The 12,516-nt window shown below is 38.0% G+C and overlaps 1 protein-coding gene across 1 annotated transcript in view; it reads right to left on the bottom strand.

Moving 5' to 3' along the window:
• The window catches only part of EMC2 (ER membrane protein complex subunit 2), a 47,763-nt gene extending 38,267 nt beyond the window's left edge, over positions 1–9,496 (bottom strand). The window contains exon 1 of the mRNA XM_063079796.1: positions 9,435–9,496. Coding sequence (XP_062935866.1) covers positions 9,435–9,474 — 40 coding nt within the window. The 5' untranslated portion in view covers positions 9,475–9,496. The remainder of the gene's footprint in view (positions 1–9,434) is intronic.
• Between the last annotated feature and the right edge of the window lie 3,020 nt (positions 9,497–12,516).

The raw sequence follows: 12,516 nt of genomic DNA, 5'->3' as shown, positions 1-12,516 counted from the left end.
CTGCAAGGCTATCCTTCTGAAATGAAGGGCAAACAGTATATTTCTCAGACAAACAAAAACTGCAGGAGTTCACTACCACACGACCACCCTTACAAGAAATCCTCAAGGGAGTACTGGGTTTGGTTCCTCAAAAATAACTACCACTGCCATAAAAACCTAAGAAAAATCAATACCCACTAGTATAATAAAAATGGCATCCATGAAGAGAAAACAAGCAAACAAAAACACTATCTACAACCTAAGGGACCAACAAACACAGAAACCAAACAGTAAATCAGAAAGCAAGGAACAAAAGACACCTAAGACAACCAAACAACCAATAAAATGCTAGGAATAAATCAACACCTTTCAATAACAACTCTTAATGTTAAAGGCTTAAATTCCCCAATCAAAAGACACAGACTGGCTGACTGGATCAAAAAGCAGGACCCGACTATATGCGGCCTACAAGAGACCCACCTCACCCATAAAGATTCACACAGACTAAGAGTGAAAGGATGGAAAAAGATTTACCATGCAAACAGAAAAGAAAAACAAGCTGGAGTAGCTATTCTTATATCTGACAAAATAGACTTTAAACTAAAAACCATAAAAAGAGACAATGAGGGACACTACTTAATGATAAAAGGACTGATCCATCAAGAAGACATAACAATCATAAATATGTACGCACCCAATGTTGGAGCAGCCAGATTTATAAAACAAATTCTATTAGACCTAAAGAAGGAAATAGACACTAATACCATAATAGCAGGGGACCTGAACACCCCACTGTCAATATTAGACAGATCATCTAGGCAAAGAATCAGTAGAGAAACACAAGATCTAAACAAGACTCTAGACCAATTGGAATTGGCAGATATCTACAGAACATTCCACCCAACAACCTCAGAATATTCATTCTTCTCAGCAGCACATGGATCATTCTCCAGTATAGATCACATATTAGGTCACAAATCAAGTCTTAATAAATTCAAAAAAATTGGAATTATCCCACATATCTTCTCAGACCACAATGGATTAAAACTGGAAATTAATAACAAATGAAACTCTGGAAACTATACAAACACATGGAAATTAAACAGCATTCTACTTAATGACACATGGGTCCAAGAAGAAATCAAGCAGGAAATCAAAAAATTTATTGAAACTGATGGAAACAATGATACATCATACCAAAACCTGTGGGATACTGCAAAAGCAGTATTGAGGGGAAAATTTATTGCATTAAACGCTCACTTCAGAAGAATGGAAAGATGGCAAGTGAACAACCTAACACTTCACCTTAAAGAACTAGAAAAACAAGAACAATCCAAACCTAAAGTTAGCAGACGGAAAGAAATCATTAAGATCAGAGCAGAACTGAATGAAATTGAAAACCAAAAAACAATTCAAAAGATCAACGAATCAAAAAGTTGGTTTTTTGAAAAGATAAATAAAATTGACAAACCATTAGCATGGCTAACAAAAAAAAGAAGAAAGACTCAAATAACCAAAATTAGAAATGAAAAAGGCGATATTACAACTGATTCATCTGAAATACAAGGAATCATTCGAGACTACTATAAACAACTATACGCCAACAAATTTGAAAATCTGGAGGAAATGGATAAATTTCTGGACACACACAAGCTCCCAAAACTGAACCATGAAGACGTAGAAAATTTGAACAGACCAATAACAATAAAGGAGATTGAAGCTGTTATCAGAAGGCTCCCAACAAAGAAAAGCCCAGGACCAGATGGATTCACAGCAGAATTTTACCAAACATTCAAAGAGGAATTGACACCCATTCTTTACAAACTATTCCAAAAGATTGAAACGGACGCAAATCTCCCAAACTCATTCTATGAAGCAAACATCATCCTGATACCAAAACCAGGTAAAGATATAACCAAAAAAGAAAACTACAGGCCGATATCCTTGATGAATATAGATGCAAAAATCCTCACTAAAATACTAGCAAACAGAACACAGCAACACATACGAAAAATTATTCATCACGATCAAGTGGGATTCATCCCAGGGATGCAAGGTTGGTTCAACATACGCAAATCAATAAATGTGATACACCATATTAATAAACTCAAACACAAGGACCATATGATCATCTCTATAGATGCTGAAAAAGCCTTTGATAAAGTTCAGCACTCATTCATGACAAAGACCCTCTATAAGTTAGGTATAGAGGGAAAGTATCTCAACATAATTAAAGCCATATATGCCAAACCCACTGCCAATATCATCCTGAATGGGCAAAGGCTGAAAGCTTTTCCTTTAAGAACAGGAACTAGACAAGGATGCCCACTCTCACCACTCCTATTCAACATAGTGTTGGAAGTACTAGCCAGAGCAATCAGAGAAGAGAAGGAAATAAAGGGCATCCAGATTGGAAAAGAGGAAGTCAAACTGTCCCTGTTTGCAGATGACATGATCCTATATATCGAACAGCCTAAAACCTCTACAAAAAAACTCTTGGAATTGATAAATGATTTCAGCACAGTAGCAGGATACAAAATCAACACACAAAAATCAGTAGCATTTCTTTTCTCCAATAGTGAACATGCAGAATGAGAAATCAAGAAAGCCTGCCCATTTACAATAGCCACCAAAAAAATAAAATACTTAGGAATTGAGTTAACCAAGGAGGTGAAAAATCTCTATAATGAGAACTACAAACCACTGCTGAGAAAAATTAAAGAGGATACAAGAAGATGGAAAGATATCCCATGCTCTTGGATTGGAAGAATCAACATAGTGAAAATGTCCATACTACCCAAAGTGATATACAAATTCAATGCAATCCCCATCAAAATTCCAAAGACATTTTTCTCAGAAATGGAAAAAACTATCCAGACATTTATATGGAACAATAAAAGACCATGCATAGCCAAAGCAATGCTGAGCAAAAAAAATAAAGCTAGAGGCATAACACTACCTGACTTTAAGCTATACTACAAAGCTATAATAACCAAAACAGTATGGTACTGGCATAAAAACAGACACACTGACCAATGGAATAGAATAGAGAATCCAGAAATCAACCCACACACTTACTGCCATCTGATCTTTGACAAAGGCACCAAGCCTATTCACTGGGGAAGGGACTGCCTCTTCAGCAAATGGTGCTGGGATAACTGGATATCCATATGCAGGAGAATGAAACTAGATCCATACCTCTCACCGTATACTAAAATCAACTCAAAATGGATTAAGGATTTAAATATACACCCTGAAACAATAAAGCTTCTTAAGGAAAACATAGGAGAAACACTTCAGGAAATAGGACTGGGCACAGACTTCATGAATACGACCCCAAAAGCATGGGCAACCAAAGGAAAAATAAACAAATGGGATTATATCAAACTAAAAATCTTCTGCACAGCAAAAGAAACAATTAACAGAGTTAAAAGACAACCAACAGAGTGGGAGAAAATATTTGCAAAATATACATCTGACAAAGGATTAATATCCAGAATATATAAGGAACTCAAACAACTTTACAAGAAGAAAACAAGCAACCCAATTAAAAAATGGGCAAAAGAGCTAAGTAGGCATTTCTCTAAGGAAGATATACAAATGGCCAACAGACATATGAAAAAATGCTCAACATCACTCAGCATCCGGGAAATGCAAATCAAAACCACACTGAGATACCATCTAACCCCAGTTAGAATGGCTAAAATCCAAAAGACTCTGAACGATAAATGCTGGCGAGGTTGCGGAGAAAAAGGAACTCTCATACATTGTTGGTGGGACTGCAAAATGGTGCAGCCTCTATGGAAAATGGTATGGAGGTTCCTCAAACAATTGCAGATAGATCTACCATACGACCCAGCTATCCCACTGTTGGGAATATACCCAGAGGAATGGAAATCATCAAGTCGAAGGTATACCTGTTCCCCAATGTTCATCGCAGCACTCTTTACAATAGCCAAGAGTTGGAACCAGCCCAAATGTCCATCATCAGATGAGTGGATACGGAAAATGTGGTACATCTACACAATGGAATACTACTCAGCTATAAAAACGAATGAAATACTGCCATTTGCAACAACATGGATGGACCTTGAGAGAATTATATTAAGTGAAACAAGTCAGGCACAGAAAGAGAAATACCACATGTTCTCACTTATTGGTGGGAGCTAAAAATTAATATATAAATTCACACACACACAAACTGGGGGGGGGGGGGGCGGGGAAGAAGATATAACAACCACAACTACTTGAAGTTGATAAGACAAGCAAACAGAAAGGACATTGTTGGGGGGGAGGGGGGGAGGGAGAAGGGAGGGAGGTTTTGGTGATGGGGAGCAATAATCAGCCACAATGTATATCGACAAAATAAAACTTAATAAAAAAAATATATATATATTTATAATTTCTATGAAGGAAATTAAAGGACCATGTGATAGTCAGGAGATTGGGGGGGAAGGAGGAATCTTTAGAAAGGGTAATCAGAGAAGGCTTATGTGAAAAGGAGTTTTTAAGCTGAGGGAAGAATGAGAAGGAGCCAGCCATAAAACGGCAAATCTAACTTGTTTTTATTTTTTATTTTTTTTGCAGCTGGCTGGTATAAGGATCCCAACTTTGATGGTGAGTTAACAGCACCACACTTTCCAAGTGAACTAACTTGCCAGCCCTATAAATCCAAGTCCTTAACACAGAAACTAACTTGGCATGTTTCAAGAATAACAGAATGATAGCCTACATGGATGAACTTGACTAGTTAATAACTGAGTTGGGGAGAGCAGTATAAGAGTAGCTCAAATTATGGCACTCCCTTTTACTAGCTGTTGGATATTGGATGAGCCACTTCAACTTTCTAGTCTGCTTCTGCAACTATAAAACGCAAGTAAAACCTATCTCATAGGATACACATTAGGATTAAATGAGATGATGTACACAAATTTTCAGTAAACTATTTTCATCATTATTATAATTACTACAGATACTACTCGATCGAACTTCAAAAACAAACTTCATATTCTAGCATTCACTCATTAAACAAACAAGCATTCACTGAGAGTTTGTTTTCTGACTCAATGCTATTCTGGTCAATGGAAGGGTTGAGAAGATCTGTGTGTATAAGGAATGTAAACAAGTAATTAAAATATGATGGGCAAGATTAATAAGGTTCACTAAAAATTCTCTTAACCCTTCTCTGGTTAGAATCAACTCAAAGAATTTCTTTCTGCAAAACATACTAATCATGCCCACAACATTTTAGAAGCTCTTCACTAATAGGCCTCATCAGTTAGCTCTTGGTTTAATATTTCCACCAGCTGTTATTTTAAAAAGTCAGCTATATTTATATCCAAATCAGTTCGTGCCAGTTAAACTTAATGTAATTGTATACTACACAATTAACTATACCATAGTTAAATATTATAAGCCAAAGAAAACTTGAGTGCAAAAAGATAGACTTATTTCTACAAAACAAAGCTAGATGCTTTGAAAAGACTACATAAAGGTAAATAGCTTCGAAACTTGCTGTCACGTTAGACATGGTGACTGAATTGAAAATATTATGAGGAAGATAAAGGGATCCCTATCCAAGAAAAGGCCCTGTCTTGTATCAACATGTACATTTATAAATTTTAAGCTTAATGAAAGAAGCCATCAACTTCTTTTTTTTAATTAAGAGAATGGTTCCCAACTATCCACGAAATGAAGTCCCAAACTCCTTAGTCTAACATTCAATGCAACAACCTATCTTTCTAGCTCTTACTTTTCGAAAACGACCTTCATAAAATACATACCTCACTGAAACCTGATTATTATTTCCCATACATATCTGTATCAGTACCTTGCAGACTTCAAAGTCTCAAAGACCTATATCTTAAAGGATGAGCAGGAGTTGTCTTATGCAGAAAAGCATAAGAGGTGACAGTGGTAGTGTTGGAGACAGTAGGCAGAAGAAAGATGATGAGTTTAGTCTCGAGTTTATTAATTGCAGAACATTCAGTAGATGTGCCCTGTAGATAACTGGAAATATAGACCTTCAGTTTAGAAGTGAAATCTCTGAGTATGTTCCATGAAATTTGGGACCTTGACTGTCTTGTTCAGCATTGTATCCTCAAGAACTAGAACAGTGCCTGGTGCAAAGTTCTCAAATACATGTTTAATTAACATGTTGTTTAGCACACAGCCTGATAGTTAAAGCTGGGTGTGGATGAGATAACCTTTTTCAGATCTCTTAGAAACTGATGAGATCTTCGAACTATTTTTTCCCAGAAATATGCACGTTTATATAAACACTCAATTTTGCACATTTCATGGAGTTCACAGACCACATAACACTTATGTCTGCATCTGTCAGGAGTCTATTGATCTCGAGTTTAATACCACTGATAACGGATTAAGTAAAGAAGAGGGTATAGGAATGAACCATTGGGGACACCCTCCCCACCCCCAAAAAGGACTAAATGAATATAGAAAACTCAGCAAAGGTCTAAAAATTAAGAAGAGAATCTGGAAGAACGTTATCAAGAAATCATGGAAAGAACTTTTCATAGAGGAAGTGATCTACAATTGCTAATGTGGTGCAGATGTATAAAACACATACATCAAAAGTGTCATTAGGTGCCCCTACAGACCTTAGTGGAATGGTTGTGCATGGAAACCAAATTGTGGTTGCTTGAAGGACTGAACAAAGAGAAATAGTAGGAACAGTGAGAAATGAACAAAAACATTTCCAATAAATTTTTTTCAACAAATACTTACTTAGTGCCTATTATAGGCCAGGTGTTGTTAGGCATCCTATTCATGTACTGCCCAAACACCATATTCTCAAGAAACTTGACTACTGTCCTTGCAACTCTAAATTCTCTTTCCCACCTCCGCATGCCTAAGTAGTAATTCTTCTATGCAATAAACATCAACCAGCTGAATAAATAAATCATATATTCTATTTTTTCATAGAGCTTAAGAGACACTTGGACAGTGCTAAACTTACTACATAGGTCTTTTACAAACAAGCAATAAATTTTCCTATCACAAGAAGTACAGTACTCTTTAAACCCAATTCATGACGTTATTCAATGGAATTCCTAAGGACACAGCTCTGATATCCCCCCCGCCAAAATCTACACAAAACACTGTCTCTGAGAGTGGTCCCATCACCTTCTACATCCTAAAAATCTAACATCTAAAATAAAAATCTAGAATACTCTTTCCTTAGAAATACCTTAAAACAGAATTTTAATTCTGGAAAACTATAAATCTTCATTTTACAAATGAGCAAACTGTATCCTATTAGTTAAGTGAGTTGCCTAAGTTCATTTAAGACACTAAAGAAATTATTCCAATACTAGAAAAATGATTTATAGTTAATCTTTTCTGACAATTTGTTAGTGTTTATTATTAATTCCATTAACAATTCATTCAGTCAACAAATAATTACTGAGTTCCTCCCATGTGAAGTGATGTGACAGAGAACAGAATAGGCCTGGGCCCTTTCATTCTAGGAGAGACAAAATTTTAAAACATAACACAATTGAGTAAATGCTTCAAAAGTATGAGAACACATAATTGAAGGATCAGGGGTAATAAGTTTTGCTGCTTGTCTGATTTTGCTGTTGGGGTTTTACTTTTTCTTTTTTTTTTTTTAATTTTGGTGGAGGGATGGGGAAAGGAAGGTGGGTGAGTAAAATGGTCAAAGAAGGCTCTCTGTAGTATGTGACCTTTGATGTGAATTCTGAGAAATGATAAAGTTTAACGCGGGCAAGAGTGAGGCAAGGAGGGAAGAACACTCCTAACGTAAAGAATAACATGTGTCCAGCCCTAGCACAAGAAAGAGCATGGCAATTTAGGAAATTAAACAAACGCATTGTCAGTTCATTGAATGACGGGCAGAATGGCTCACAATAAAGCTGGAGACATGAGCAAGAGCCAGGTTATGAGGGGAGGGACATAATCATATTAACTAATAATGGCACATCCTTTTTACAGTACTTAGTTTACAATGCACTTTAACATACTTCGTTCCTCAACAAAGTGGGGAAGTAGTTATTATTTATTATTCCAAATCCAATTACATCACTCCTCTTTAAAACGCCCACAGAGTAAGGTCCAAATTGTGCAGTTAAATCACCCTGTCTGCTGGTAGTTACACACCAACTGATTCTATATTCAATACTATCATCTAAGAAAGCTATACTGAACATACCCTCATAATAGCACTTTCTAAAAATAACAAAACTTTAAAACATTTTTTAAAAGCATTAAAAATAGCAGCCACATTATCTACAGTCCAGCTTAAGAAATATACGGACACAAGCCTTTTAAAACTATGTATTTAAGGTTTGTCTTCTCCACTAGACTGTGAACTCCTTGAGGGTAGGGCTGTGTGTCACTTAACTTGATATATGCAAGATCCAGCACTAAGTACTTAACACTTCTGTTTAATATAGTGGATTCCCCCAATAGAGGTAGGTTCACAGTGTGCTAGAGGATACAAAGCCACTAAATCATTAAACTCAATTCAAGTATAAAGGACTTAGCGTCCTCCCTTACATGTCTGCAGCTTTATACTGCTTGAGAGATTTATTCACAAACAATAAAAATAATTTTCAGTCCACATGTTATCAAGTCATTATTTAAACATCCCACGAAGGCACTTATTGAACAAATTAGCTACTGGAGTCTAGTGTACTTCGATAAATGCTGGGAATATGAATTTCGATTAGACAAATTATTTGCCTTAATGAATCAAGTTTCTTCTCTTAAGCACGCCTCTCACTTAAGTTTTGGAGAAGGGAAAACTCTTACAGAATTGGTCCAAGATTTGGAACACACTCCAATCTAGATCAACCAAGGATGGGAAATGAAATCCGTCATACATGGACAGGTGCCCCAGAGTTAACCAGTTATATTCCCTTTCAGAAAAAGGATTACTAACAAAGAGAATAGACAAAATGGGGAGAAATTAGAAACCCGGTTTTGACGAGAGAAGGAAACGTAAAGTGGCACGTAGGAGAATCAGATCTGTTCACGTATCTTCTACACACCGTTTCTGCACAGAGCTGTAACCCTTACACAGCACTTACTACAAGGCCTTAGAGGCCTTGTATTTCTTGGCTCCAAAGAAGCTTCAGCAACCATCTATCCCGCGTCCTCCGCACCGCCCAGCAACCACAGAAAGTGTTGACAGCCCCAGACCCAGGTCCCTCCCACCTCACAACGGAAAGCTGCTCTCAGCGGTTGGATTGGCGCAGAGGTAAGTCAGTCAATCTATCGAAGAGGAGACGCCGCGAGTCCGTGGTTGGGCCAAGGAAGGGGTCAGCGTCAACCTTCACTTCAACTTGGCCCGTCCAGTTGGAGCTCCGGTACCGAAGAGAGACCGGAGAACCCAGCTCTCCGTGGGCAGCCGTTTCTCCCAAACTGCTTCCCAGGGCTTTTGGTCTTTCCGCACGCGCCCCACCCGAAGTTACCTTCCCAAGTGACATCATAAAGCTCTGAGACCTTCGCCATCTTCCCAGAACCTAGAGGCAGCGGGGTGAGAGGGCGGGGAGGTGTGGTCACGTGACCGGCGACCGGGCGGTGGCGGATTACGAAGCCATTTCTCATTGGTCGAGAGGGCGGAGGGGGCGGTGTCTGCCGCGCACATGGGCGCGGCTCTCCCGAGGGGCTGTCGCGGAAGGGGCTGAGCGAAGTGGGCGGTTCGCGGCGTTCCTGCAGTCCGAGGATGCGCTGGCAGCCCGTGGAGCGGCGGAGCCGGCTTGGGGTGAGGTTTACTGTGAAGGTTTAACAAATGCTGAGTTTTTAATCGCTGCCCATCCCGATTTTTTATTTTTCGCTACATAGGTCCTTCTTTCTCTTCACACTCCCGAGTCATTACCTTTTTCTCCTAACGGCCTGCCACAACACAGTGTTCTGCCCGAATCTCTTATTTATCCCCAACTTCCTCTTCTAATGAGATTCGCTTTCGGTTTACGTCGTAATGTTCGGATAAACTGATAAACTCCAAAATTTGTATTAAATCTCTTTGAGGGTCTAAGTAGGATTCTGCCCTTGCGCTTTCCGTTCCCGTGGCCGAGGACTTCTTAATGATAACACGAGTGCTTTGGTGCCAAACTGTACACTTAGTTACATGCTCATCGTGCGTGTAATTACTTTATCTCCGTCTGTCTGCCAATGTCGATTTGAAACTGCGGAAGAGCAGCCGATGTATATGAGACTTTCACAGCCCCTAAACTTCTGTCTTCCTGTGGCGTGGGGTGGGGCGGGAGGCGCTCCTTTCCCACCAGACTAATTCCTTTCAGGAACCTTTGGACCTCTCCTAGAGCGAAGGAGAGATATCTGGAATGCAAGCAAAAATTTGAGGGTCATGAGCATAAATTTAGTATTTGAAGCAATGAGAATGTGAAATTGTAGAGGGAGGATATGTAGTGTGAGGAAAGAAGGCTAAAAATTTCTGCAAAACAGCCATAGCTAAGGTTCAGTAAAGAAGACGCAGTAAAGATTTGAGAAAGGAGAAAAAAGTCATATTACACAAGCCAAGAAAGTAGAGTTTGTTTGTTTTTTCAATGTTATTGTGCGTATAATTGACAAATAAAAATTGTGTATATTTTAAGTGTACAGATTGATGATTTGATGTAACTATACATTGTGAAGTGATTACCACAGCCAAACTAATTAACACATCTATCACCTCACATAATTAACATTTGTGTGTGTGTGTGCATGTGCGTATGGTGAGAACACTTAAGATGTACTCTTAGCAAATTTCAAGTGTACAATATAGTCGACGTGCTGTACATTAGATCCTCAGAACAAATTCATCTTAAAACAGAAAGTTTGAACTCTTTAACCAACATCTCCCTGTTCCCCACATCACAGCCCCTGGCAACCACATTGATAATTTTTTTTTTTTTTTTTTTTTGTTTACAAAAATAATCATCAATGCCGTCTGCCACAGAGAAGTCATGTAAGGGACAGAAAAAGCCAGTGGATTTATAGACTAGGATTAGATTCTAAGTGACCTTTATTCTCTCCAGCCTAAACAGACTTTTTAAAAGTCCTTCATTGAAGAAGAAAAAAAGAAAAAAAAAAAATGCTGCACTCGGAAATTTTCCGAATGCCCCAGTAAAACAACGTGGTGTAACGGGAAGAACAAGAACTCTCAGATTTGAATCCAGATTCCACCACTTAGTAACTGGGTGACTTTCAGCATGTGTATCTCTCTGAGCATCAGAGATGCTCATATATAAAAAGCTAATAATGTCTATATAAAAAGATTATCAAGATTGAAAGAGATACGGAAGCTAAAGTGCCTACATGGCACTCTCATGGAGGTACCAGTCTTGTGTCTATAAATATTATTATTTACATGCTGATGACTCTCAAAATGGTAAATATTTACAAAACCCAGTTCTACTTGCTTGATGTATTCACTTAGATTGCTAGCTAATATGCATCTCAAATTTAACAAATCCGGAACAGAGCTCTGGATTCCTGCCACCACCTCCCCCACTCTCACCTTGCTTTTCTTCATCTTAGTTGATGAAACTATCCACCTGCTTGCACAAGCTAAAATTATATGAAGTATCCTTGATTACCTTCTTTGCCAACCCCCCATCTATCAGCAAATTTTATATTGCACTTCCACAACATTCCTAAAATCTACCTACTTTTTATCTCCACTGTTGCTGCCTTAATCTAAGCCACAACCATCCCTTGCCTGAATGACTGATAGTCTCTTAACCGCCTTTGTTTCATTCATGCTGTGTAAAATCTGTTTTATATACAACAGCCCTACTGCTCTTTAAAAAATTCAGACCACAGAAGTCCCTCGCTTAAAGCCCTCAATTGGCTTCCTATGGCAATAAAAATATATTCCTCATACTTAGCCATGGTTTACAGGACTGTGTTCAATCTAGCTTCCATCTCTCTCTCTTACCTTACCTCCTGCTATTCATCTCTCTTCACTAGACCACGATCATTCTCACCTACTTTCTATTCTTCAGACATGCCAAGCTTCTGTCTGCCTTGGGCCTGGCATTTGCCCAGTTGTTCCCTTTTTCAAGAATACCTCTCTCCAAATCTTTGACTGTCTTCCCCTTTTTTCTTTCATATCTCAGTTTTAAATGTATCTACTCATAGAGAGGCCTTTCTTGACAATCCAATAAAAAATAGCCTCTAGTTAATGTCTATCACATCATCATGACAGTTATCACTATTTGATATTTTTTCTTTTTTCTTTGTTTATTTGCTTTCTGTACTTTCCACTACTATATAAGCTTCTTGAGAGTACAGACTTTGTCATTTTAACCTTGGAACATCCAGCCTAGAAAAATACCTGGCACACAGTAAATGTTTGTTGAATGAATGAATGAATGAATGAATGAAGTAGATTTAAAAAATGACAGCTTCGGGATTAGAGATTATTAAGGATGACATTTTATAGTAATACACATATGAACTCAATTATTTGGTTAAGGATATTTTCTTTTTATAGCCGATGCTTTCCTAAAAATTATAAATTGAATGAATGCAGGGACCATGACAGTTCAT

The sequence above is a fragment of the Cynocephalus volans genome, chromosome 15 (genome assembly GCF_027409185.1).
Source record: "Cynocephalus volans isolate mCynVol1 chromosome 15, mCynVol1.pri, whole genome shotgun sequence".
Lineage (NCBI taxonomy): Eukaryota > Metazoa > Chordata > Mammalia > Dermoptera > Cynocephalidae > Cynocephalus > Cynocephalus volans.
This window is presented reverse-complemented; position numbering and strand designations above follow the sequence as displayed.